Raw genomic sequence first — 27,929 nt, forward strand, 5'->3', positions numbered from 1 at the left:
AGGAAAGGTTATTTCGGCCAACCACTTCTTGGGACATGTTGTATCTTCAGCAACCCGAGTTTTGGTGAGATGTACACACCTTTTGCCCTCAGGAACAGGGGCTGCCATTCCAAGAATCTCCTGCCCAAAAGAAGTGCAGTATGCTTCTGTCATTTTCCATAAGCACCCATGTTAACACTTGCTGGAATTCAGTTTATTTTTTTAAAAAAGTCCTCTATTTTGGGTGCCTGCCTTTGTAAACCTCTTTCTTACTTGGTCACATGAGAGACACAGTGCAGGAGGCTGAACCAATCCTTTCTCTTTGTCTTCACTGCCAAGGGCAGCCCAAGGAAAACTAGTGTCAGCAACCAGCTCAGCCCCTGGACATTTCAACCAAAGAGGCCACGTGAGCCCACAATAGTGGAAGCTGAAGATCTGCAGTTGGGACCGCAACTCCTTTCAAAATACAAGACCATTTGTGTGTGTATGCTCTCCGCCACCTTATCACTTTTTGGCAATGAGCCATGGTGTAACCCCCTTGAGATGACAAAAGAAATAAAAGTTCAGATGTGATCAAAGGACTCATAATGCAGCATGCTAGCATCTTAGTTCGCACAGCAAGCAGGCTTGGCACACCATCATGCTTTTTTAGTCAGTTTCAATGGGTGGTGTGGCCACGAATAGCAAAGGTGAGTAGGGATGTGACGATAAACTCTAAAATCAGTCAGTATAGTACATTTTCATAGCTTCGAGTTCATATTTGGTCACAATTTCATGTAAACTATCTCATGGCACTTTTTGTCCATGCAATTAACAAGCCCAGAGTAAGAAAATAGCAAGAACAATCAATCTCTATCGCTATGTCCATATAAATACATATCTTCACATAAGATAAAGAGATACTGATCTATATTTTTTGCAGGCTTCTCACTGGTTTCACATATTGCCCAATTTCAGATGTAAGGGAAGAAAAAATGGATATGTGTACTACTGCAAACAGGAAGAAGCAGCTATATGTAAACATATCTCAGACTTGTAAAATCTGCAATCCGATTTTCAACTATAAATATAAAAAGTGGACCATTATATACACAACTTCATGCTCGGAAGGTTAGATTCATCACTGCAGAAAAACAAACAACAAAAAAGACAAATGTATAGAATTAGTAGTTTAGGATAAAAATTCCAAATTAACATTTACTTTAAGAAAACTGGTAGAACCCTGAATAGAGGGTTGTTGTTTTTTTTTTAATCAATGAGCCAATTGATATGTCCTATACATTACTTTTCTAAAAGTCATCAAAATTTTTATCCTAGGTTCAACCCACATTTTGTTTTGCCACTGAGAAGTCCGTGGGAAGTGTTTGTCTCAGTAACTATTCTGGGAAAGCAGAAAATTAAGATTTTATCACAGATGTTCCCTAATTAAAAACATGTCCTATATATGGCTTATGTAATCTTCTCCAAGCATTAAAACACAACTGTGGAAACTGTTGAGGGTTCTGACCTCAGTGGCATTGTTCACTTCATCAATGCCCAACCATAACACTCTACTCTCTTCGGGTTCTGGTTTCCCCTTTCCTTTATCTGGTCCTGCCCTGCTGTGAAGGGCGCGCAGGGCAGACCTCTCTGCTGTCAGGTCTTCAAGCTGTGTTACAGGTTCTATTGTGATCTAAGGATCTGGAAATGTCTGGTTCCTTGCTTTCAGCAGCCATAATTACTAAGGTTTTCCTAGAACTGAAGTTAAGTCTGAGAGAACAGAGGAACAATGGTCTTTGAGGTATAACTTATAGAGCAGATGTTGGTGACAATCTTTACTTTGACTCAAAGAAAAATCAGTGAGAAAAGTAGAATGTCCAGAGAAGGAGAATGACAAAGATCTCTTCATCTCCCCACCACCATGGTGACTCGTCCTCAGAGTCATATTTCAGTTCAATAATTAAAAATATTTGCTTTTCTCTCTCCAGTAGAAATAGATGCTATATTAAGTGTGCTTAAGAGGCTGGGTACTTTCTGATCTTTAGAAATGAAGTTCACTCAATGTTACACACGTCATGCCAAGGCCAGAGAATGTGTCTACAGGAAATATTCCTTTCTCCAAACTCCCACGTATCTCAAATTTCAAACAGATGCATTTTTTTGACAAACCAATGTTTTGTAAATAATCTCCAGAATTTTAAAGATTCTTTTTTTTCCCCAGACTTTAAAACTTAATTTAAAAAACCTGTCACCTTACTTTAGGAAGATTCTGTTGCAAACCTGTCAGCCCTATCTGGAAAAATGAAATTTCATGAAACATTAAAAAATATGAAGGTCATATGTATTTTTCCTATTAAATAGTTTTTAATCTCTGGATAAGGACAGATGATAACTTTAATAGCTTGTAAGTATTTTCTTAACCATAAATTCTGCCATTTACTCACTGTACAAATTACAATGTGAATTAGTATATCATTATTCTTCGAAATTTAGAAAACTGAACTATATCTAGAAAGAAAAGTAATTTAAACAAAGATCAAATAGTTTTACATGAAAAAACTATTATTGAGAGTAGTATGACTAACAGGACTTGTTCACAGTGATTTCTACTGTGGCTACAATCTGAATTTTCAGTCAAACATTTACCACTGTGCTCTAGAGACTACTAAACGTAATGTTTAAAAAAGTGGTCCACTAAAACAGGACTGAGTAATCTACTGGCTTTCTTTTAGAAATATCATTTAAAAATTAATTTGATTTGACCAACAATGTATTTGAGATAGCTAAGTTGACCACATAAGAGATTATATTCAATAGAACATTTCATTTTTCTAATTGTTTCTTTCTTCTTTTTTGGGGGGAGGGGGTGTTGGGGGAGGATAATCACTACTGTTTGCATTTGATTGTGTTGGGGAGTGTGGTAAACGATACTGAAGCTTTATCATTGAGTTATGATTCTTTTTTTTACCATTTAAAAAAATTTTATTGAAGTATAGTTGATTTACAACGTTGTGCATTAGTCTTTATATAAAAAGAGGCTGGATTTAAGACAGCCTTAATCTTATGTAGAGCATAGTGTATATTCTGCGGAAAAATAAGTACTTAAAAGGGAAATTTCTGATTTTCTGAGCTACTCATATTACTAGGTTTGGCCATTTTATGAACCAAAAAGGTGATGAATCCTTTGCTTGCTGCCCTTATTTTTATGCCTTCACAAAAATGGAAGTGATTTAGAAGCGGCCGAAAATGATGTGAACCCAAGTGCTGAGTAGTGTCAGAGGGTGGAAAAAGCAAGCCTTTCACATCTCTTTCCATGTAAAGTGTGCCAATGACTGCATTAAAGAATCATTATAGTATTAGATTACAGGGCAAAGGTTAAAGAGCAAATGGTAATTCCAGCTCAAGAAGGTATTAAAAATTCTGAGAACAGGGGTTATGATGGTAAAAGGATAGTTTTCTCAGGTGAAGAATATGATGATAGCCTCATCTTCCCAAGAACCACTTGACCTCAGCTGTGATGGAGCTAATGATCTGACAGGCTGAAAGTGGAGTATGGGAAGCTACTAAATAAATGACGCTACTCGGAGAGAAGGATTTTCTTTCCCTCACCAAGTGGGGTAAAAGTAGTTAAGCAAGAGAGTGAGTTTCACAGGATCTCCTCACAAACGGAGTTGATGAGATGAGAGGAAAATAAGTCTCTCCTCATCTTTTTGCAATCCTACATAGTTTTGCTGTAGGTTTGCCAACGAAGCAAAGCCTACCAAAAAGGACCAAAGAAGCTACAGGTGTTAGAGAAAAAAATTTCAAAATGATGAAAGAGTATGTATACTTCCCTCTGGCTCATTTTCACATCAGTAGAATTCCTTTAACCTTAGGTAGCATATGCACAGTCCTTTATAATTAGGTGCGCACCGTTACTGTGTAAAGGTTGGGTATTCTCTGAAAGGCACAGCACATACAGATCTCTTCCCTCCTTAAAGTTCTGCCATTGCTTTCCATTGTCTACTTCTAGTTCTGTTGCATACTATCTCTGTGTCCTTGGAAGTTACTTAACTTCTCTGAATTTTACTTTCCTCACTGGCATCATTCACGATAATAATACACTATAGGGTTATTATGAGGATTAAATAAAGTGATGTCGCCTATATGAAAGGGCTTATCACACAGCTTTTTGTACAAGAAGGTTCTCTATGAAGAATAATCTCCCTTCTCTGCTGAATACATACACAGTGACTATGGGTGGCCACACGTAGAGGCTAGAGCAAACTGGTATCATCAAGGACACCAACGTAAATATAATCAGATTCTCCTAAATAAATCAAGACATCATCGAAGAAAAGAAAATTATGCTTACATTTTCTGCTTTCTCAGCTTTGTGACTAATATTGACAGGGTTCTACCATGTATTTGCATATTTGCCTAAGTAACTGAGTATAAACAGAAAAAATCACAATTAAGAATAATTTTAAACAGTAGGAGGAAAAGGAGTTTGAGACAAGCAAACCATTGTCAAGATGCACTGCCCCTTTCCATTCTGAAGAAAAGATTAAATAGGGAAGGTTCCAAATTACAGTGTTTGCCAGGAATTATTTTTACTCATCAGTTTAGGAAGAGATCAGAGCAAACACCATTAGAAGATATTCTAGAGACGGGATCTTTTGCTTCTTAATACCCAAACACCTTTCAGCAATGTCAAATTCAAAAAATTTGTTCTAAATGGAAAAGCCTAGGCCAGGTAAAGAGAAAGGGACAGTGCTTCTTTTAGAAATAATTCTGTAAAGCCTACCTTTTGCCAACAGCCGGGCATGGGTAATCCATCTGGCCCCTATTTTAAAAAGAAGAATAAGAATTCCTCAGGTTCTACGAAAGTGATCATACTTCATAATTAATATGCCCAGAGGCTTAAAAATGAATATCTACCTGTTAGGTGGCATTAGTCATAGGCATCTTTTACTAATAATCAACTCCCAAGATATTACCCAACATTAGTTAAAAGGAAGAAAATTCGAATGTTTTCCAAAGTGAGTACATATTTTTCAAATAAATAAAATATAGAAAGATTTATACTTAACTTTGGGTAATAATTTGTAAAACCTAGTGGTCTACTTAGTTATATCTTTAGATAATAACTGTACTATTTCTCTTAATTTCATTAAAACGCATTCTATAATTGTCTTTATTCAATAAATGGAAATAACTTCTCTTCCTGGTCACTATGTTCTATGGCTGAATGCACGATAATGATGAGTAATCAGTGATGAACCATTTCTATCTGAAGTTTATAGCTCTTCCCGTGGAGCATCTTTCAACTTTTCTATATTGAAAGCAGATAAAGTAAAACGTTAAATTGATTGAATCAAAAGAGAGGCAGCCAGTCTATATCTTTATGGTAAAATGTTATCCACAGCCTTTCTCAATTTTTAAATTAAAATTCTTCAGAAGCCAATTAACAAATTCTGAATAAACAAGGGATTCTTAAATGTCACAAAATTTATTTTCACTTAAAGGGTAAGCACTCTTCAGATACAAATGATATAAATAAGGCAGGAAAAGTTGATATATTATGAAGCATGCTTGTGTTTTCCCCCAACAAAATGATTGTAAAATATTATTTATTGTCAATACCAAGCAAACAAAATAAAAGACTGGGCATATCATATTGACATTTTCTAGTTGCAATTATTGACTGAATAACATTTTCTTCTACAATACAATCTCTTAAAAGACTTGAGAAACAAATTTATCTTTAAAGAATCATGCTTAGTATTTAAGAATAATATAAGAACATGCAGACCAAGTATAACCATTAACACAGTCATAAAAAGTTTTCCTTTACACCTCAGAAAATTTGCATACACTTTCTTTTTAAATGTAAAAAAAAAAAACACCTTGAAATAACTTTATAAGATATTTGGGAAAAAAATCGGTAATGCCAGATTGGTACAAGGAGAAGGGTCACCCGGTAGAATTTTAGATTTTAGTATAAGGGTTTTGACATGCCAATGGAGGTAGGGGAGATCTGTCTACTTTAGGAAAGTGAGTTTCAAAAGGAGGGACCATTAAACTGAAAAGGTTATGTGCCAAAGAAGAGGGTTTGGGCTGCAGACTATTATCTTTAGAAGCTCAGAGAAGTTTGGTTTTCTCCCCTACGGTCTCTTAACAGCATTCCTTTGAATTGGTTAAGTCTTGACCACAGAAGCTCAACTATGTAGGTTTGGTTTTATTTACAGCCTGACAGAAATTTAGTGAAAGGCAAAAATGCCTTTATTTCTTTTAAGGAAAAAAAAAAAAAGATAACTTTAGGGGTAAAACCCAAAGTTATAGCCTAGTTGTACCTTTACATAGAAGATTTTTATGCACTTTTAATGTCATCTTGAAATGGTTATTAGATAAATTGACATTCCCCAGAACACAGACGTGGCAGCTGTGTCAGTTGTGAGAACAATGTCAGGAGATTAATTTGTAGTCACTGATTGAAATGCGTGCATGCTCTTTTCACTCTGCAGTCACTGAAGGAGCTATTCATGCACATGCATGTAGTGTGTTTATCATGTAAAGCTTGCTCCAGAAGTACCACTTTACACTGAGAGAGATGAATATGTAATAAACAAAGGAATTGCATGCAGGGTGGTAGGAAAGAGAAATACTGTACCAATTGGCAAGGGGCATCCAGCCCATCCAGGCCAGGCTGGCCTGGCTCCCCTTTTTCCCCCTTAACGCCACGGAATCCCTGTTTGTAAAGATTAACTCATAATGTTACTAAACAGAAGAAATCACTTAAGCACAATTTCTGCTAATGAAATAACCACAATAACAAAAGGCTGGGAGAGGAGCAACTCTGAAGGGAAAGGTAACATCCAGTGATGCTGGACAAAACAAAACAGAGCTTGATGTGGTCCTACAACTAGCGCTTCTCTGGGAATGGGGACCTGCTCTCCGGAGCAGGACTGAGGAGCACGGGTTCCTCCTCCGATCCCGCATTCATGCCCCAGATGCACATCAATACTTGAGTGTTGAGAAACCAGGCATAGCTGGTGGCCAGAGACAAGGGGTGGAACACACTGACAGCCTGCTATCGATGTTTCTGGGACCTTAAAGTCTACGTTAAAAGATGCCAATCAGAACCCCCGCTGGTGCGGTCCCTCCAGTTTGCTCCTCTCCCAGCTTTGCCTCCGCATGTGACATCTGGAGACGGTTGCATGAGTCAGACATACCAACGGGCAGGGTGCATCTAATCCAGGAGCACCCTGTTCTCCTTTCTCCCCTTTAGGCCCCTTTTTGCCTTTCTTTCCCTTTTCCCCCTGTGGATACAAGGGTTTAAATAAGACAGGTTTTATTTTGGGGGGGCGGGGGGAAGTAACGGTGATTCAAAAGATGGTTTAGCCAATAAAAGTCTGGAAGGGCATTTACCACTGTTTTCTGGTTTAGGTAAGGCATGATATTATGAAAAATAACAGACTTCCAGAGTGGCAATGGATTCTGGGCAGTGATGTACAGGATTTTATTAAAAAGATTCAACAAGATGAAAGAACTTGAAGCCTGACACATCAGGAAGGAGGATCAGTGCTGACTTAGACCCCAGTGCCGTGGTCCTTGTGAATGAGGTGTTCCCGCCACCGCTTTGGTGAAGATGACAGATACCAAGTGTATTGAATCCAGCCAGTGGCAGTGAAGTTCAGAGGAATAATGGAGACTTCACCCAATTTTCAGTACCTGCCAACTTGCTTTTTTTCTAATCCTATAACAGATGAAAGCTACATTGAGCCAGAGGAAAAGGAAAAAATCTTGGCAGTTTCTATCTTTTTGAAATGAATCCAACTTTCTGACATTATTTTTTGTAGTTAGTTCTCATTTAAACATATTCAGTGTGTTAAAAATATACTCTTTCTTTTAACATTCTTTTTAAGGAAACTAAAAGCAAATACTTTCCTTAGTAAGTCAGATAAACAAACTTTAAAAGTGCTAAGATTTCTCAGCAATGCCACTTGGAGAAACAGACTTGTTTATAAACTCAAAGATGTTCTTTAATTCACTGTTATTGGTCTCATGCCAGGTGTTCACAATGGTAAATGGGTTTCCAGCTTGCTCACAAGGTAACAAAAGCCAAAAAAACAAAACAAAAAAATTCTGTTCAAGAGAAAAAGCAGTTTGGATTCAGTTGAGCTAATGCTAAAAATGAGGTAGGCAGGATAATTACATGGTGGGAATGTAGCCATGGAAATTAGTATTTAGGAATCAAGGTAAAGGTTGTGGAAAGCTGCATGGCTCATAGGGATGGAGGAATTAAGGAAAGGAGGCAAAAGGAGGAGAAGTAAGGAATGCACCTCAGCTGTTTCACATTAACAAATATCTCTGCATATTTATAGACAAGAAGCTGGTGCAGTACAGAATACAAAATACTATGCAATACATATTTAAATTAGTGTATTCATTCTGCAATCAGGATGGCAGATACAATAAGTCTGAATAATTTCAGAAGCGAAACAACATGAATATTCAAAGACATATACATAACAGATATAGATGAGATATGCACTCAAATTAATGCATCCTTTCTGTGTGAGTGAAAGCTCCACATTTATCTCCTGTGTGCCAAAAACATTGCATCAGAAGGCTCAGAATCAAAGCCATTTGGGTTTCTCTAATATCGGGGAAAGAGAGAACTTCTGTGTGGTTTAGTTGATCATGATCAAAAACAAAGACCCGAGATGCCAGGGTGAAATGAAATGAGAGCAGGTGTGATAAGAAGTAAGATGGGAGGAGCTTTCGGGAGTAAATTGCTCACTCGTGCAAGATGAATCGACATTCTTCCTCAGCAAGTAACATCATTGCCGTGAAGTAAAATTGATTTAAACTTCATTGGGAGGGAGTGGACTCTTCTTCATATAGGTGTGACTGACACCAGATGTGTTGGGTATTATTAATTTTGGACTCAATTCATTTTTTGATTGGTTAATCAACTCAGAATAATCACTCAACGGACAGTGTTGTCATATGAATGTTGACTTTAACAGGCTCTGGGAATCGTTTTTCAGTAATATTCTAGTGAACCTCAGGCTTTATGGAAAACAGACACTTTTACAGAGGATAATGTCTCAGTGTTATTATTAATCAGCATAGTTTTGTAACTATCTGTCTTTGTGGGTATGAACACATAAAGGCTCTTGCTAATTTTTGTCTCCCATGTCAAAGAATGATATACAAAAAGTATTCACGGGCTTCCCTGGCAGCGCAGTGGTTGAGTCCGCCTGCCGATGCAGGGCACGCGGGTTCGTGCCCCGGTCCGGGAAGATTCCATATGCCGCGGAGCGGCTGGGCCCCTGAGCCATGGCCGCTGAGCCTGTGCGTCCGGAGCCTGTGCTCCACAATGGGAGAGGCCACAACAGTGAGAGGCCCGCGTACCGCAAAAAAAAAAAAAAAAAAGAATAAAGAAAAAAGAGTATCTACAGCGTCCGAAGGCAACAAGTCCTGGTCCCTGCGTAATGGATTCACTGGGTTTATCGGGCATACTGCTTGCCTTCCACTTTCCAATCAAAAAAAAAAAAAAAAAAATCAAGATACAGGACATATCTTCTGTCTCTACTGGGAATGTTGTGAAGATGAATGAGATGCTGAACTTACAGGGTTAGCTGAGCTCTGCCAGAAGACTGTTGCAGATTTGTGCTATTTAATTTTACTTAATGTCATAAATGCCTCCCCCACCCCCATTTTCAAAAACCCCTGAAAACTTCATCTTTCAATTAATTGGTGTCAGGTAGTCCAAAGATTGTAGCCCAGATATCTGGGGATTATAATTCTTTTCTTCTGTGTTAACAGTGCCCTTATTTCTTGCAGTGTAGCCTTTATTCCTCTGTGAAGATGTGGTTCCTCAGATCAGACATCAGAGCGTTTTTGGAGCACAGGATGGAGAAAGATTAGACGTATGAAAGAATTACACAGGTTGAACAGCAAAGTAGACAGAAGCAGAAAAATCAAACAGGCACATGCTAGGCTGGAGAGGTCACCTTTTCCCCCTTTTCTCCTAGATCACCCTTCTCGCCTCGTGGACCAGGGAAACCCTATAGGATAAAAAGCAAACCAAAAAGATCTATTGGTATAACTGTGGCAACACCATATTGAAAAAAACCTTAAGAATTCATGTTTCTGAACGCAAATAAAGAAACATGGCATGCCCTCAAGTCTCAAAACTTAGATGGGTAAAGTGGCACTTAGAAATAACAGTTTCCTAACATCTCAAATATCTGTAAACAAAAGGTTTCTTGCTTTTTCTCCAAAGAAATGTATAGTGGAGAGACTATCAGGATCCTAGTTTGAATCCTGGCAAGTTCTCTGATTGTGGGACTGCGGGCGAACTTACTTCACCATTTTAGTCCTTTGACCATAAAACGAGGTGAATACCTATTAATACTACACATCTGCTGGTGTGAGCATTAAATTTGATGATATATATAAAGTACCAGAATGATGTCTGCATACAAATGGTGCCCAATAAAGAGTAACTACTATTACTTTTTGCTACTGCTATTATTCACATATATACAGGATAAGCAGTAATCATTTTAGGAGGGATTGACTTTCGACATTCTCTATTTTTATAGAATTATGTTGCTATAAGATATATAGAGACTTTATGCTAAAAAGAAAAATACTGCATAATAGCTTTGAGAATAAACATACCATTCCCTAAGGGTGGCATGTGAAAGATACTTCGATTTTATGCATATTTTAAAATAAGTAATTTAACCACTCATGTTGAGTGTCTGATTTGGGAAAGTATTTTGAAGTGCCTCTATCAACTGTCAGTTATTAATTTCATACTAGATAATTATGCTTTTTGCTTTTATGTTTACCTCATGCCAACCCTAGTGGAGTGGTTTATTTCATATTGCTGTCTACACACACAGCAATATATGCTGTCCACATAACTATGTGCACAGAAAAATATTAGAAGTATTCTTGCTGTTATTGATGATGGAGACCATCAGCATCTATTATAAAGGGAAGATGTTCATTGTAGGTATTACTTACATCAAGACCAGGCTCTCCATCTTTCCCCTGCCAAAGAATCACAGTAGCTACATTAGTGTTCCTAAGTTTCATGAATAGGTTATTATTCTATTTAATGCTGCCTGGACATGCAACACTAGTATAAAAACAACTAATTCAGAAATGTGAAAAAGATTCTCTATTGATTAGTAACACAAATTTCTTTCAGTAAATCAAGTGAAGTGACTGTTAATGTTGCAGGTAAGTGTCATGAAAATGTTTTTATTCTATATCAGGTTAAATAGTCTGATATTTTGCTGAAGTTTAATGCTTGGTATTCAAGTTATCAATCTAAGAGTAAGTCAAAAGCAAAAATACTGTTTAGTTGATTTAAAAACACACCAGCACTAACATTATAAGCAAATCTATGCTACTGTAGTTTGACAACTTAGTAGTTAGCTCATAAGTGTGTAAAGAATGTGAAAACTGTTTATTGTTAAATACAGTTTTAATTTGGCTAGATGTACACCTTGTCTATAAATACTGTGGGTGTGAAGATCACAGATTAAAAACTGTTAGTAAATTAATGACCCCCTATTATAGAAGGAATATAATACTGCTGTGCAAGGATGATCCATTGAGCCCCGTGGAGCAGATTTTCAGGGCATTGAAAATCACACAACAAATCCACCCAAAAGTTGCTGAGAAGTTGCTTTGATTCCACCAGTTAGATTTCGAAATCTACATAGGGGTTATACACCTTGAGACAACAGTATATGCTTCTACTGTAGTTCTACCCTACCCCATCAAATCATTTACAATTATCCCAAAGATAATATTCTGAAGCAAACCCGAGGCTCTCAATTTGAAGTGGGTGTCATTGAGAATTTTCAGAAGATAGAACACTATCAACCTTCTCTGTTCTGAAGATCACTTGTCATCACGGTAATTTAGAAAGGTCAGAAACATCAAAGTCATCAGAAACATCAATCTGAGAAATACCTTTTATTAGCAAGAGCAGTTTTTGTAAGTGATATATGAGAACAGATAAAGTCTGAAGAGAGTTTTTAAAATTAAGCTTCCACACCCACTTCTGGTACAATGACCTCTCAAGGAAGGGCCAATTATGGGTCTGGTCAGATGGCCCAAGGAGGGGTTATCTGACAGTCAAAAGCCCCGTTTCAGGTTAGCACTGTCTATCTCATGGACAACCTCTGATCCTCTCAAACTGGTGAAGTGTGTGGATGTCTGTATGTGAGTGTAAGAATACGACACAAATATGACCTATCTCTGAAGTACACAGTTACATTGGCGTTGAAGAGACTTAGTGGATTGTTCTTTGCTCCTCTAATGGGGTTAGTCTCCCCACGAGGGGAGGGTTAACCACGCCAGGGACAGGTCATCTATACATGCTGAAGGGAAACACCATCGCGAGACAAGAGAACTCACGGGAAGACCATACGGTCCTCGGGGTCCCGGCTCTCCCATAGCTCCTTTTTCACCCTATAATGAAAGGTGAAAGTGCAAATCATAAACAAACACCTATATTCACACACTTTCCCTGATGGCCTGTGGCTAAAGCCTCTATTTGAAGTATCATTCTATCAAGATTCCAAAGAGTCAGGCTCTTTAGGGCCGCTGCCAGTGATAGAGCAAAAGAAATCCATGTTAGCATATCTTACAGAATCACCTTTGAAAGAAGGACTGTCTGCCCAGCGGTGCAAAAGGACTTGCATATCTAGGGTGTGGTGCTTGGGTTTCTTTGGCCTTACCGTGAAATGTTTGTTACTAATTATTTTAAGTTACTACCTTTTCAAAAATGTAATAAGAAAATTCTTTTTCCCCCAAATGTCTCTTCAGCAAGCCCTTCTTCCTTGACTGCCACTGCCCTTAAATGAGCTTCACGGTGCTCATACACCAGGAGACATACCCACGTTATAACTTGTCTATTCTCTGCGGAGCCCCTCACTAGAATCTGCACATTAGGGTGCCAGGGCCCTGGCTTTTTTCCCTACTGCATGCCCACCACGGCTTATAATAGTGTCCGGCACATCAGTAAATATTTGCATAATTCATGAATCAAGTCACATCAATACAATCGTGTATGTTTTGCTTCCTTTCGGGAAAAGAGGGTTTAAAAACATTTATGCTTTCTACTCAGTCCCTGATAAGGTAGGAATTTACTACCTCATCACTCTCTCTCCATGTACCTATTTAAGTAGCAGAGCTTGTCTCAGCTTAAATGATAATCTTTTTTTAACTTATTTTATTATACAGCATGTTCTTATTAGTTATCTATTTTATACATATTAGTGTATATATGTCAATCCCAATCTCCCAATTCATCACCCCACCACCACCACCCCCCCCGCCACTGTCCCCCCTTGGTGTTCATACATTTGTTCTCTACATCTGTGTCTCTATTTCTGCCCTGCAAACTGGTTCATCTGTACCATTTTTCTAGGTTCCACATATATGCATTAATATACGATATTTGTTTTTCTCTTTCTGACTTACTTCACTCTGTATGACAGTCTCTAGATCCATCCACGTCTCTACAAATGACCCAATTTCGTTCCTTTTTATGGCTGAGTAATATTCCATTGTATATATGTACCACATCTTCTTTATCCATTCATCTGTCGATGGGCATTTAGGTTCCTTCCATGACCTGGCTATTGTAAATAGTGCTGCAATGAACATTGGGGTGCACGTGTCTTTTTGAACTATGGTTTTCTCTGGGTATATGCCCAGTAGCGGGCTTGCTGGATCATGTGGTAATTCTATTTTTAGTTTTTTAAGGAACCTCCATACTGTTCTCCATAGTGGCTGGCTGTATCAATTTACATTCCCACCAACAGTGCAAGAGGGTTCCCTTTTCTCCACACCCTCTCCAGCATTTGTTGTTTGTAGATTTTCTGATGATGCCCATTCTAACTGGTGTGAGGTGATACCTCATTGGAGTTTTGATTTGCATTTCTCTAATAATTAGTGATGTTGAGCAGCTTTTCATGTGCTTCTTGGCCATCTGTATGTCTTCTTTGGAGAAATGTCTATTTAGGTCTTCTGCCCATTTTTGGATTGGGTTGTTTGTTTTTTTAATATTGAGCTGCATGAGCTGTTTATATATTTTGGAGATTAATCCTTTGTTAGTTGATTTGTTAAACGATCATCTTGAATGCTTATAAAAAATACGTGTAATTGGAGGTGGCCCCAGGAATATGAAATTGTGATAATAAAAAAAGAGATGTCTGCATTTCAAGTAGTGTTTTCTTCTGCTGCCATCTCCAAAATTAAACTGTCAGTATATAATATGGAAACGTCAGGAGAATGATGATGTTTATGTGAGGGGCCAAAAGAAAATGTTACCTTCTTTTATCACACCCCTGAAGAAGTTTAACGGTAGCAAATCTCTTCCAAGGGTAAAATGTCAAGTTCAGCTGATAACTGTGCATGCAGACCTAAGTATTATTCTGTGTTTCTCCACACTCCAAATTCCCACGTGAGCAAATTTCAAGTCACTGTCAACAGTCTTCTTTAACTTAAACATAGGGGTTGTTGGTGCTAATTAGCACTGTCACTTAGAGGCACATATAGTATAGGGAGATTTTGGGCAATAAATATGATAAAAGTTTATTGCACTTTTACTCATTATTACTTTATGTTTATTACTGAAAGATCAGGAATTGCATTCAGTAAAGTGGCCAGGCTTTGAAATGAAACAGATTTAAATTTGAATTCCAGTTCTGGGACTGACTGGTTGTGTGGCCTTGGGTAACTTTCTTAACCTTTCTGTGCCTGTGTTTCATTGGCTGTAAAATAAGAGAGTAATACATATTCTGCAAGAATTTTTCTGAAGATTAAGTGTGATTATAAAATATGAAATTATATGTTGCCAAATAATATGTCCATAAAAAGAAGCTCTCATTATTATCGTACAGTTAGAGGTCTTGTTTTTAATGAAAAGGGCTTGAAAACCCGAAGAGCACTAATTCAAAATAAAGTTCTTTCAGTTTGATCTGTCAGTGTTATTTATGATTTTTTAAGTGGTGGTGGTGCTGTTGGTAATGGTGTGTGTGTGTGTGTGCGTGCGTGTGTGTGTAAATGGGAGGTGGGGATTTAGAAGGAAGGTTCATGTAACCTGGAGTTGGTCTAATTCGTAAAAACTCAATGGATTAGAGTAGCTGTGGTTTGAAACATCTCCACAGATTATTTTGATGTACCTACTCCCTTCTTCCTCCTCTGATTGAGTACCTCAGGTTTATTTTGTTTTTAAAATGAATATACTGTGGCCGATTTGAATTCAGCTGTCACTAAAGCTGTGGAGATCCTCTTGCAGAATTGCTCACCCCAAATACTTACTTTAAGCTAATCATGACAATTCCACCTCACTCCCAGTGACTGCTTCAGAAGTGGACATATGACCCAATCCTGGTCAATGAAGTGTCAGGGGAAGTGGCTGGGAAGCTTTGGGGACAGTTTCCTCACAGCTAAGGAGGATACAGGAGAAGACAGTCCCTATGTTTGCTCTCTGCTGATGCCTCGCCAGAGGCGGGGTCTGGAACCGCTGCAACCAGCTTGCCTGTGGTCAGAAGACAAAGCCAGCTCTTGGAAAGGGCACAGAAGCAAAGCCTAGAGTTCCTCCTTTGACTATTGTGCCACACAGAACTATAAATTTCTTTATTGTTTAAGCCATTTTGAGTTGGGGTTCTGTCACTTGGAGCCAAAAGCAGCTTAATGGTTTCAGCTTGAAAACTTTTAGGAATGAAATATTACCACAGGGCCTTGAAGGTGCAACTTCTTTTCCGGGATCAATTCATTCCAAAAGAACTTTGAACCTCTCAAATTTAACACACTCTACGGAGTTCCTTAGTGGTTACAAGGCCAAGATGAAGAAATCGGCTGCAGGTAGGACGATAGGTGCTCTGAAAAGCTGACTACTCGTGCTGCCAGTCATGTATTTGACAATTCTTGAATAACGCTGTCTGTCAAATGCCTGGTTTCTGTTAGGCTGGTCTCATTTCATTCAGGATCTTTAATTTGCATGCCTACACTGAGGAATTATTCTAGAATGAACCCCTTTCTTGATTCCTGCCTCTTTAAAATTTGAAACTTTTTCACGAGAGTCCAGACGGCACCTCCATCCATTCGCTTGGAGAATCACACTCCAGTTTAGCACTTAGGGAGAGGGGCACTTGGAGAGAGTACTGATATCTGATCCAGTTAAGACAGTTAACATGCTGAGTAAATACAAGTGTAACACTTCACACTGCACACCATTTGACTGAAACTATGCCTTCACAAATTCTTAGCCATTTCATTTGCTCTCCCGGCGAATTCTACCCCGGCGCTGAGACCCGATACTCTTATGACACTGTGGAGCTCTCGGAAGTAACAGCTGATTTACCAAACGGTAAACCCTCTTGAGTTCCAGGGCCTCCTGCCACTAGACTACTTGAGATTTGCTGCTCCATTTTTAGTTCACGGACTGGATTTCTTGATACAATGCTTGAAGGCACCAGCAGCATGAGGCTCTTAGCTTTTAAATCTTTTTAATTAAGATGATCTTCGTAAGTCTCTTGTTTGACCTTAGAAATAAATTCAGATGACTTATTTCCTTTAGGACTCACCTCTTCCTAGAAGGATTCTTGGGTAAAGCCAGGCTTCCTCATCGCTGAATGCACGGCATGTACTATTTGTACTCACTTAGGCCTCATTATCTAGTTATTCCTTGCAGATATTTTTTTCCTCTGCAATTAGATTGTAAACTCTTCGAGATCATGGAAAATAGCTGCTTCCTTCACAGTACTGAGTAAGTATATACAGTGTATTAATAAAAGGTTATAGGATGATGAATCAATTATTATTATGCAATTCATTAGAACAGTTAGCAAAATAGACTTCATAAATGGGAGGAGAGCGTTTTCATTCCACACTAGGAGTACATTGTGTTTTGTACATCTACTTACTGAATAAGTGAATTCACTTTATAGGACATGGAATTATGGGATGGGGATGTATGCCAAAGAAATCACTATATGGCCCTCTATTTTAAAGCAAATTATCCCAGACTGATGAAACTCTATCTAGTTTTAAAAGACCACAAAGTTGCACAATGAATCATTCCAACATTTTGAAGTCCTCACCATTACGATACTTTCTTTACATCCTATCCTGGATGGTGGGGAAATTGATGACACAATTCTACTCAGATACAAAAAAAACCTTCGAAGTTTTTCAGGGTGAGGAAAAGAAAAAGCAGAAGAAAAACAGAGAAAGAGGGAGAGAAGTTCCAGACGGATGACCAGCTGCTGATGCTGTAGTACATTTTTTGTATCAGATGTTTATCTTCCGCTCTGAGTGTCTTTTTTCCCCCCAAAGATATGGAAACATGGCTTAGCAATAGAGAGGTTAGTGGAAGGTTTTTGTTTTATAATGCACTAAAATTATTTCCTTATGGTTAAAGAAAGGCTATTCTTTTGCTTAAAAAGAGGAGCATGTGTAACTGTGCAGAGAATACTTAGGTTTTGTAAGTTCCCTTTAGAAAAGTTATAACTTATTCTGAATGAATACAGTAGCTTTATATAAAAGATTATCGACCAGAATATATAGTCCCGGAAATTTTAGACCTATTGACATCAACTTTCTGGATTAAGGCCAAATGAAAACATCTTCCTTAGGGGTTAAGGAGGAATGGTCTGAGCTATTTACTTTAGTTGTGAAAATGTATGCATTGGTTTTGTTGTTGTTGTTGTTAAGGCAGGCATATTCTAATACTCTGTCATTCTCTCAGCATGACGACTCTGAATAGAACTTAAGATGGCATCTATTTCCATTTACTATTGGATGGCCCTTTATTTCTTCTGGGAAATGAACAGCTCAGATCAACTAAAATGGAAAAGCCACACTCTGTGTTTTCCTTAGGTCACAGCTTAATAACCTCAGGAGCAACTTACTCTTTCTCCTTTGGGACCTGCAGGGCCATGGGGTCCCATAGGGCCATCTGTACCCTAAAAAAAGATAAAAATAATATAATATGAGACATATCCCAAGGGCTGTAAGAAAAGCAGTTATAATTTATCCTGGACTTTTCCTGGGTGAATGATGCCTTAGAATGTCAGTAAGACAACACGTCTCCTTTCAAACTGCTTTATGCTTGATTCTTTCAGGCCACTAGTTTTCCAGAAACTCATGCAAAAGGGATGAATTATATAACTGCCTATTTCAATGAAAGGCTCACACAAAATACTGTATATCATATTTAATTATATATTTCCTCCCTGACTAAATGGAAAATCTTCACTTTGCCCCCAAAATCTTAAGAAAAAATAATTGCTTTTGCTTCACATCACCTCTTCTTCACATCCATTCTCTGCTCCTACAGTTACCCCTACTCCTCTTGGCCACAAATGCTCTGAAGTCTTGTCTTCAGCTGTTTAAGAGGCTCGAATAGTTATACAAGGAAAAAAAAAAAACTTAAATAAATGAGAACAGTGTTTAACTTTTCAAGCTTTCTTCAGTTCTGTTGGAAGCAGCAGGGGGCTTAGAAGGAAGGAATTATTCTTATAGGTTCTGCTGCAGTGGCTCAAGTCACTAGGCTTATAAGGCACAAACCAGGCAGCTGGATGATTTAATGGCATAATTGCCCTCTGGCCTCCTGGTTCAGGATTAGGATTTCTGTGGCAGATGAGATAATATTCGGATGAATATAGGAACACTGAGGTCCAGTGAAAATAATGACTGCCTGAAACAGGTTTTTAGAATTGAAGAGCTTGGAATTCTTTTTGATTCTTAAAAATGTAGCAAGGACTTCAGGTATATTTGCTCATTTTCAGGAAGACTATGCTTAGATTTGCAATGAATTTATTATGATATTTGCAAACAGAAACTATTCTAGCACAATTTTTTTAGTATTCCTATTTCTGTTTTACTATTCTTGTTTATTCTATGAGTCTTGTGATATGAAATAATTCAGGGTTTTAAACTCATTCTAATGTTGCTGAATTATCAACATCAGTTTGATCTTTTTCTTACTGCCTGAACTCAAAGTTCATCTTCAGAAGACTTCTAAATATTGAGGACCTGTAGCTGAAATTTAAGAGATGGAGCTGTTAAGAACCATAGAAAAGAGACAAAATGACAGAAGACAGACAAGTCATTTCAATGAACAGAGATTTGAAAGTTAGTTCCAAAGAAGAAGTTACATTTCTAATAATGGACATAAACATAAAAGGAAAAGCAAGTTAAAATAAATTCACATGATTTTGATTCCTTCAGAGGGCCCCTCCCATGGAATTGCAGGAAGTGTTCATTGGTTATGGAAAAATCTGTCTGGGATTCTACGACAATGAAGCCAATTAGATTGGTCATTCTTCCCACGTCACAAGTTATCCAGACTTGAACCCCGGCTTCAGAAAGATGTTCTGCACTTTAGGCTGTATGACAAACAAGGCTGCAACCCAGGCTTTGTCGACCTTTCCCTTTTCTGCCCTATCTTTGTCCACTTTCTTCTGCTCCAGTCCTATGTACCCCTCATCATTTGATGGGAGTCTGTCCTGAAGCATAAAACTCCTAGCCACAAAACCTGTTGGAGCAAGTTGAGGTGCTGACTCACCCGGGATCCTGGCTTTCCGTCTAAGCCAGATGCTCCCTGTGTGATTTGGTTGGTAGCAGGGTTGGTGGGTGTAACACGAATGACAAGAACAGAGATTAGTATGAGGTACTGATGAACAAATGTAACACTTCAAACAACATAATACGCAGTCACAGGGTTCTGGGATGAATATCACATTGCTACAAATTGTTAGTTAAAAAAAAAAAACCATGTGACAATAAACACCCCACAGATGATGGCATTTTTATGACATTTCCATTTGATAAATTCTTACTTAGAAATCAAGTGAATGAGGTTTATAAAGTGGGCTTTAAAATAGTTACCAGTAACAGTCTGGGTTGCTAATTTCCGTATGAAATTAATTTTCTAAAGACTGTGCCATTCACAATATATTTCTTTTGGTTCTGAAAAAAAAATAATGGCCGATCTTCTAGGAAAGGGCTCATTATAATAATCAGTCAAGTTAGAATTTCAGAGGAGAAGAAAACAGCTCTCGTTTTACTTGTTAAAATAGCATTTGTGAATAACAAATGCAGACTTTTAACATGTCAGGGTGACTCTGGATTTTACACAGACGATACCCATTGTTTTCTGGATTGTTCTCACTGTGTTCACATTAGTCACCACTAGAGGGACTTCTAGGAACAGGAAAAAGCCAGAAAAACTTCATGAGTCCAAAAAGAAATAACTGTCCCAAACAACATTGTCCCTCAGCTCACTTCAAGTAATCAAGCATCAAAGTCTGAATGGGAAATGCTTTAAAAATGGAATGTTGTTCTCAGGCAATGCATGCTTTTCTTTCCCTTCAACTCTAGGCTATGCATAACGTATGACCAAAAGATGACAGTTTCGATGCTTGTTTTTTCAATTATAAGCGCAATTACTTTTTTGCTATGGCTTTTGTATCTCAAAACTCCAATGTTTATTTATAGTCCTTTAAAAATGTTGATTTGATCAAGGAGTATTTAAGAAAGACAATGCACTAGTTCTATACATCTCTTGGCAAGGTTGCAGAACTATTTCCCCATTTTATGCTTCAGATGTAGTTAATAATACAAAATGGAAGAAAAAAAATTTATTCCAGCTGCAAACGCTACAAATGATGCTATGCCATACATTTTGGGGGGTACTTTTCATTTTTTATTTTACAATTCCTTCTGTACAATCCTATTGTGAGTCAGATTATAACTGCAAAATTCCATTTACTTAGCAATGATTAAAATTTAAAAAAATACGTGTGTTATCATTCGCTTAATGCTAGCATATGTAGAGCTTTCGGCTAAATGTTACATAAAAATGACCACTAGTCCTAGATTTGAAATTAGGGCAAACTTTAAAGAAATCAGATTGAGGGTTTAAATAAAATAGAAATCCAAATTTTCTTTTGCTTTTTGATACTTTCTTCAGAGTCACCATTATTAAAATTTAAAAATAAATAGGGGGATGATAAAATTTTTGCACTGATTATATAACATTATATTTATGTGAATTAATGACTCACACATATTATACAGGTTTTAGGTTTTATACCTGTGGCATGATCTAATTGGTGTGATTTAACCTATACTCTAATATAAGGCTTACATCATTCAATAAATGAACACATATTAAGCATCTACTAAGTGCCTGATCTATGTAAGGCATCGGCTATCGAGAGGAATACTTTAGTACTTAGAATACAGTACTTGTGGGAAAAATAAAATAAGTAGTCACCAATTTTTTTATGGAGACGTGGATAAACTATTTTCTATTCCCAATTTTATGTCATATTTTAATAATGTAATCTATAATGTTCTTTACTGACTTTTATCTGCATTCACTGAATAAACAGCATATGAAAAGCTTGAAACTAAAACTTATATTTAGGAATTCCCTGGCGGTCCAGTGGTTAGGACTCTGTGCTTCCACTGCAGGGGACACAAGTTCGATCCCTGGTCAGGGAGCTAAGATCCTGCATGCTGCACGGTGCAGCCAAAAAAACCCAAACAAACAGAAAAACCCCTCATATTTAATAATCATTTAAAAATAGCTTTTTAGTGGTTGTGGTAAGAAGACCAGCATAAAGTGCATGAAAGTTGGAAATCTCCTTTTCATTAAAAATCAAAATCTCTAAATAACTGCAAAATACTTCTTCCATACTATCCATTATTGCCGCAGGAACCTCGTAAGAGGGCATTTCCAGCACAAACGACATATAACATTTAGACCACAATATGATTGATTAATGTAAGGAACCACGGCACTGACCCCACGCCTTCAACAATGGCCAATTGCATACCTTCCACTAACAGGGGCTATGGTTTTTGGCATTGAAGAGGAAAAAATAAAAATTGAGGGAGGATTTGACACTACACTAAATAATAAAAACATTTGGGAGAAATTATGAAATAATCTGCATAATAATTTTTTAAAGGGGAGGGTGATGGGAGAAGAATTGTCAGCGTTAAAAGAGGAAGCTTGGCATGTATGTAATTGAACGACAGAACATTTATGGTATTGTTTGTTACGGGATCTTCCTCTGACACAAGAGCAGACATCAGAGAAACAAAACTGGGCCGAGCTCTGTGCGAACACAGTATGTTTTCCAGTTACAGAAATCTCAACCATAAGATGGTCATTGAGTAAACCAGAGTTCTTACTTAGGGTAGAAAGAAAAGTCTGAGATTTGCACTGAAATGGAAAGTTTTCTTTACTTACTGGAAGACCAAGGGGTCCTCTGTCACCCTTTTGACCTGGTTCACCCTTCAATCCTTTAACACCATTTAACCCTGGTTCACCCTAAATGCAAAAGCAAATGCCGATTTTGGTTGCTATCATGGGTGTTTCAACTTCGAGAGAAGAGAGCCAGTCTCTGAAATGGTTGCAGATTCCAGTTTTAGGTAACAGCAGAGTCAGGCTAGATTTGTCTTGCATCAGTTCAAAAATAATCTAAAAAATTTTAAGAATTAACAAACTGAAATTGACAATTAAATAATATTCTAGGAAGCAGAACTCCTGAGAAAGTGTGCTCCTTACAAGCAAAATGTATATGTCTGAGCTTCGAATTTTTCAGTTTTACATCAAGGTAATTGGTGTTATGCTACATTGTTCTGACCAAGTAAATCAAAGACAATCGGAGTGGAGGATACTGAAGGAGGCTGAGCAGGAAAGACTCACTCTGCTGGAATGGAAAACTGGAATATGCAGGACAGTGTTATATATATGGATATTTTAAGCCTTTAAGCATTTTGCCCAGGGGAATGAGCTAAAAATGTAGCAACTGACTTTTGAAGTAATGCCATTTGGTGAATCCTCATTCACTGACATTGCAAGTCAGGTCCCTACAAGGATTAATCAATAGAACAGACAACAAAGAGCCAATCCTAGGAGAGAATGTGAAGATCACAGAACTTACATGTGGCTTTACTAACTGTCTATCTGTCCAATCTCAGAAGAAAGTAGGTTTGAATTTAACTTAAGGTGACGATACAAAAGCCACGATAAGTGATAAATTCTCTTGACTCTGTTTTTAAAAACCTAAGAATGTAATACACTATTTTCTGTCGGCAGCAGCATGTTAGAACTAGAATTCTGACCTGTTCCCTTTTCAGCTTTTAAGTACAGATATTAATTTCATCAAGAAAATCTTGAAAGACTTGTGGAAGGAAGATGATTTCAGTTTTAAATGCCCTATAGAGTCCTGAGTGGTAGAGGTGGGAGAGGGGCAGGAGGGATTATTAATCTGGGCAGTATTTATTAATTAATCTGGGCAGTATTTATTATTAATCTGGGCAGTATTTCCCCCGTTTGCTTGATGGTGCAAATCAGTGCAGTACTTGTTAAAGAGTCCAGGGCACCACCTGGACCATAGCAGCACAGGAATGGTATTTTTAATGTCTCCCAGGTGATTCTTCTCATCAGGAAATTCTAGGAAACAGTGAGCTAGAGTCATCCATGGAACCATGCTATATATTGGAACTTTCAAAGGGGTCACAAAATAATAAACACATTGGCATGACCTAATGGAGTTTGGCAGCTCTGAGGAGAGGGAGTTTGTAATGCTGCCACTGTAGGAAAGCCAAATATTCTATGGTTGGTAAAGTGTGATCCTGGGAATGTCCCAGAGCTAGAGTCAATGTGAGATTAAAGCCAAGGCTCCGTAGTCAACTGCAGTTAACTGGTCTAAACTTGAGACTCAGGGCTTTGCATGTGTGTGGACTTTCATTCAGCAAGTGATCTTAAGATGATGAACAGGCAGGGCAGCCTTGGTAGGCTATGAAGTTCTTTGGTGAGGAATCATGCATTGATAGGAATGGGCGTTAACTGAGAAGGTAAGTTTAAACAATCAAATTCTGGGGCAAAAATTTCAAATTTCAACTCTGAACCTAAATTCTAGTCCCAGATCTGTCATTTAATTGGCACAGTAATTTAGAGCAAATAACCTAAATCTCCTGAGCCTACAGTTTATTATCTATAAAATCAAGGAACTAGCACAGGTAAGCTATGAGATGTTTTCAACTTTATAATTCTCTGAAATCTATGATTTAAATAACAATGGAAGTTAAGTGTAGGCAAAGTGAACCATTGCCCTGTAGATATCAGAAGGATCTTGGGCATCTATTAATGTAATGGTGACGGGGTAACTGAATCACTCATAGAATTAGAAACTCAATCTTGGTGGCTTTGGCCTGAGTCATTACAATTAATCTGGTTTTTAGTGGTACCTTAAAATCCAAACAGAAGTCAACAGAGGAACTATTATTTAGTCCAGTGTGGGGAAGGAGGCCCAAGAAGGCTAGATAAGTACCTAGACCACAGAGCTGATAGATAAGCTCTCTTTCGACCCCAACAAAAATGTTCTTACCCTAAACTATAATCCACGCCACTGAGACGCTGTCGATCACTGGCCTTATCAGAAGGGAAGGCATTCTAAGAAGAATGAAGAGGCACGAACTCTTTCCTTTCTCGGCTAAGTCACCTGCTTCATCTCAAAAAGGAAACTCAGGTTTCTGGAGTCAGACCAATCCCTCTGCCACCCCTAAAGCTGGGGGGTCAGCGGGAGTGCTCAGAGGAGAGGGTGGGCCGCCTCTAGGCTTTCTGATTCTTAGTGCCAACACTGCATTTATGTGTCCCCTCACCCCCTCTCCATTTCAAGGCATCAGCTCACTACTGAGGAGGTTGCAAGAGTCATGGAACCTTTTCTCAAGCAGCCTTGAGGACTAGATCAATTCTTCTGTTCAGAACAAAGCATCAAAACACAAGATTACAATAACAACTGACGTTAATTGGGTCTTTATTAACAGCTGCACTGGATATTCTGTGAAGTGTTCTATAATCATACCTCATTAAATCATCACAACACTCTGAGGTAAGTTACCTAATTGAGTAAATGAAGGATTAGAGAGGGTATATAATCTCCCCAAGGTGACACAGCCTGTCAGTGGCAAAGTTGAGATCAGAACATACGTCCTCATCACATATGCTCACTGAAAGAAGAAGCATGTCTTTCAGGTCTCATTTTAATCCTCCAAGGTGTCTTCTCGGTCTACACAAAGGCAAAGAATGCACCTTCATCCATCTTCACAATACAAACTGCAATAATTCTCAAAAGGAAGGGATATTCTCCATTGTTCTCTTGTTAATTCAGAGTACAGAATATGTGTATGTGATGTAACCTTCTCCTCAGTATAGCATACTTGATATACCTCACCTCATTCTAGACCAGTGACCTCTGGGGGAGTACAACATTAAGATGCTGGATAATTAAAGCATTTAGATGCAGTACTGCTATATGACAAGCAAGAAGTATCAACTAATAACATCTGAATATACAACTAAAGATACCATACTAAGAAAGAGCATCTGGACTAGTCTGAGAATGTCATCAGATTCACTTTTTTTTTTTCCTTTTAGAATGTTGATTTTGAGTATATTATGATTAGTAACTTAAGAAACTTACATAGTGACAAGGAAAAAGGCAAAATGAGGACTAATTCATCTCTAGGTAATATCACTTAAATTTGTTATAAGTCATTCGTTGTTGTGAAATTTAAACATCTGGATACTTAAAGGCTTAAAGATTATCAACATTACTTGACAAATAAATAAGACAGGACAGACATGCTTCTGTCATGCTTCCCCACGATTAACAATGAAACAGCCAACAAATAATCAAGGGATTTGTTGGATTACCTTTGGTCCAGGAAGTCCATGGGGTCCCTGAAAATGGAAAACACAGCTTTGAATTAAGAATTGATTCACTTTTTCCCAGCAGAAGTGACTATTAACTATTATATAAAGTAACAAAAGAGATGTATAACAAGAATCTTTTTGTTTGAGCTATAGCTAGAGGCAGGCCAGCGGATGTTAATACCTAGTGAAAGTTCCTTCTAGCTCTTGGATTCCTCTGTAATAGGAAATTCATTAACAGCAATTCTTTCTGCTAAATACCTGTGAGAGGGAGGGGGGAATCTGCCAGGGTTATATGGAAGAAAAAAAAAAAGTGTTTGTGGACCCACACTACTTCTCTTTCTCAAATTCCTATTTAAAAAAATCTAGGTGGAATATGTGAGATAGCTTATGAGTTTAAAATTTGCTAAAAAATTTTTGAACTTTAAGTACCAGTGACGAGGAGACCTTTTCAATTACTAACTGCTCTAGACCCAAGGTTTTAAGAAATCTAAAGGAGCAAGAAAATGAGGAGATGACAGTCAAGTTTGGAACCCTGTTGCATTATTTCTTCAAGGCTAAGAAAAGGATTCTAGTACAGGAGTGCTAAACATTATTATTTAGAATGCATTCATTTTTCCAAAGATGAATTATTCAAGGCTCTTGTAACAATTATTTACCAGTGGAAGGAAGTCACAACACATTCATGAATCAGGGCTTTTCCCCTGTATTTTGTGGAAAATCTAAGTATAGAGATGAATTAATCAGCCTAAATTAACTAAAGATTACTGTGGATTGCTTTAAACTTTCAAGTCATTTAAATGAACCATTTGGAGACAGGAGTATTTGCATACTCATCAGCAAAATCATACAACAGTAGGAAAAAGTTTTGATTTTTTTTTTTTTAAGCAAGCAATACATAGATATTTGTTACATATGTCTACACTGGAATAATATTTTCCCTTTGGATATGTTATGGATAAACATTTTCAGGAAATGGCCATTTTATCAAGTATTCTTATTTCATTTTAGAAATGGTTTTAAATTCCTTAAACTAAGTAATTTTATGATATGAATGGATATAGCATTTTAAAATTTAATTTTCTAACTTAAAGTGGCGGGAGTATAAAAACGCCAAAAGTATGCCACTTGCTTGATTCTTAAAGCACTATTTAGTTTTAAGAAAATCAGATTAATTATAATTGTTTTGTGGTATGAAATAGAAACGCCACTTAGTAAGAAATAGATGATTGGGTCTGAGGCTACGCTCTGTGGTTTAGATCATTCCAACGATGTTCTTTCTTGGAGCACAACCGGAGGAAAGAGTGACCGACAGTTTACTTAATCTCTATGATTGAAGACATATGGTTTATCGGGACACTGTCGAGACAAATGTGACCTTAGAGACTGCCTGACTTGTTCCCAACCCATCCTAGTCAAAAGCATTTGAAGCATTCTGCCTTCTAGTTCTAGCCTTAACAAAACTGTCATTAGGTAGACATTTGGAGAATTATGCTGGTTTAATGGCTACCTTCCTCACTGAACATAAGTTCTATGAGGACACAGTCATTGCCTCCACTGGTCACTGAGGGATATTTGCAGTAAACACTGTATTTACAGAAGTATTTAAAAGTGAAAAGAAAAAGATCCAACAATATATATCATCTGTGGAAGTGAGACAATTTTTATCATATTATTTTCTAAATGTTCTTACTGAACATTTCATTAAAGGGTCTCAATCCTCAAAGCTGGTTAGAAACATTCATTAATGGCTACAATTATTAATCTTGTTATGCTATTAATGGCCTAGAACAGTGGTTGGTTAAAATGATTTTCCAATGTTCATACCCTAAGAGTGGAGTAAAGCTTGCCAAATCTGTTTATTTAACTTTCCTATCACAAAACTACCCCACCTCTTTCCAACAGATGTGCCTGGGAGAGTGAAAGACAACACTTCTACAATCAGAAAAGCACCCCCTATTTTTTGTCCATTCCACAGAGAGTAGTACAACATACAAGCTGGCTGTTTTGAGGGGTGTGTTCATGTTTCCTCTGGTAGCATGCTCTTAAACAAATGATTATATTTTGGAGAGAAGGGAAACTTACCATGGGGCCTGGTGGGCCATGGGGACCTGGTGGGCCTGGTGGGCCTATGATCTGCATGTCCGAAAAATAAACATGAATTTGGTTACTTCATTTAGATAAGGCAGTTGGGCTTGAATCT

The 27,929-nt window shown here is 37.7% G+C and overlaps 1 protein-coding gene across 3 annotated transcripts in view; it reads right to left on the reverse strand.

Annotated features, from left to right (window-relative positions):
* Nucleotides 1–483: 483 nt before the first annotated feature.
* Nucleotides 484–27,929, reverse strand: part of COL25A1 (collagen type XXV alpha 1 chain) — a gene marked incomplete at both ends in the record, with an annotated part of 461,173 nt that continues 433,727 nt past the window's right edge. The window contains 9 exons of one of the 3 annotated variants that reach the window (XM_082653474.1): nucleotides 484–516; nucleotides 4,745–4,783; nucleotides 6,611–6,688; nucleotides 9,963–10,016; nucleotides 12,394–12,447; nucleotides 17,901–17,954; nucleotides 19,559–19,594; nucleotides 25,730–25,756; nucleotides 27,812–27,862. In XM_082653474.1, the coding sequence (XP_082509600.1) occupies nucleotides 484–516; nucleotides 4,745–4,783; nucleotides 6,611–6,688; nucleotides 9,963–10,016; nucleotides 12,394–12,447; nucleotides 17,901–17,954; nucleotides 19,559–19,594; nucleotides 25,730–25,756; nucleotides 27,812–27,862 (426 nt within the window). Of the gene's footprint in view, nucleotides 517–4,744; nucleotides 4,784–6,610; nucleotides 6,689–9,944; nucleotides 10,017–10,986; nucleotides 11,014–12,393; nucleotides 12,448–17,900; nucleotides 17,955–19,558; nucleotides 19,595–22,255; nucleotides 22,337–25,729; nucleotides 25,757–27,811; nucleotides 27,863–27,929 lie in introns of those variants that run through there. The other 2 variants (XM_082653475.1, XM_082653476.1) reach the window with 2 other exon arrangements.

This window comes from Grampus griseus, assembly GCF_964374135.1.
Source record: "Grampus griseus genome assembly, chromosome: 4".
Classification (NCBI taxonomy): Eukaryota; Metazoa; Chordata; class Mammalia; order Artiodactyla; family Delphinidae; genus Grampus; species Grampus griseus.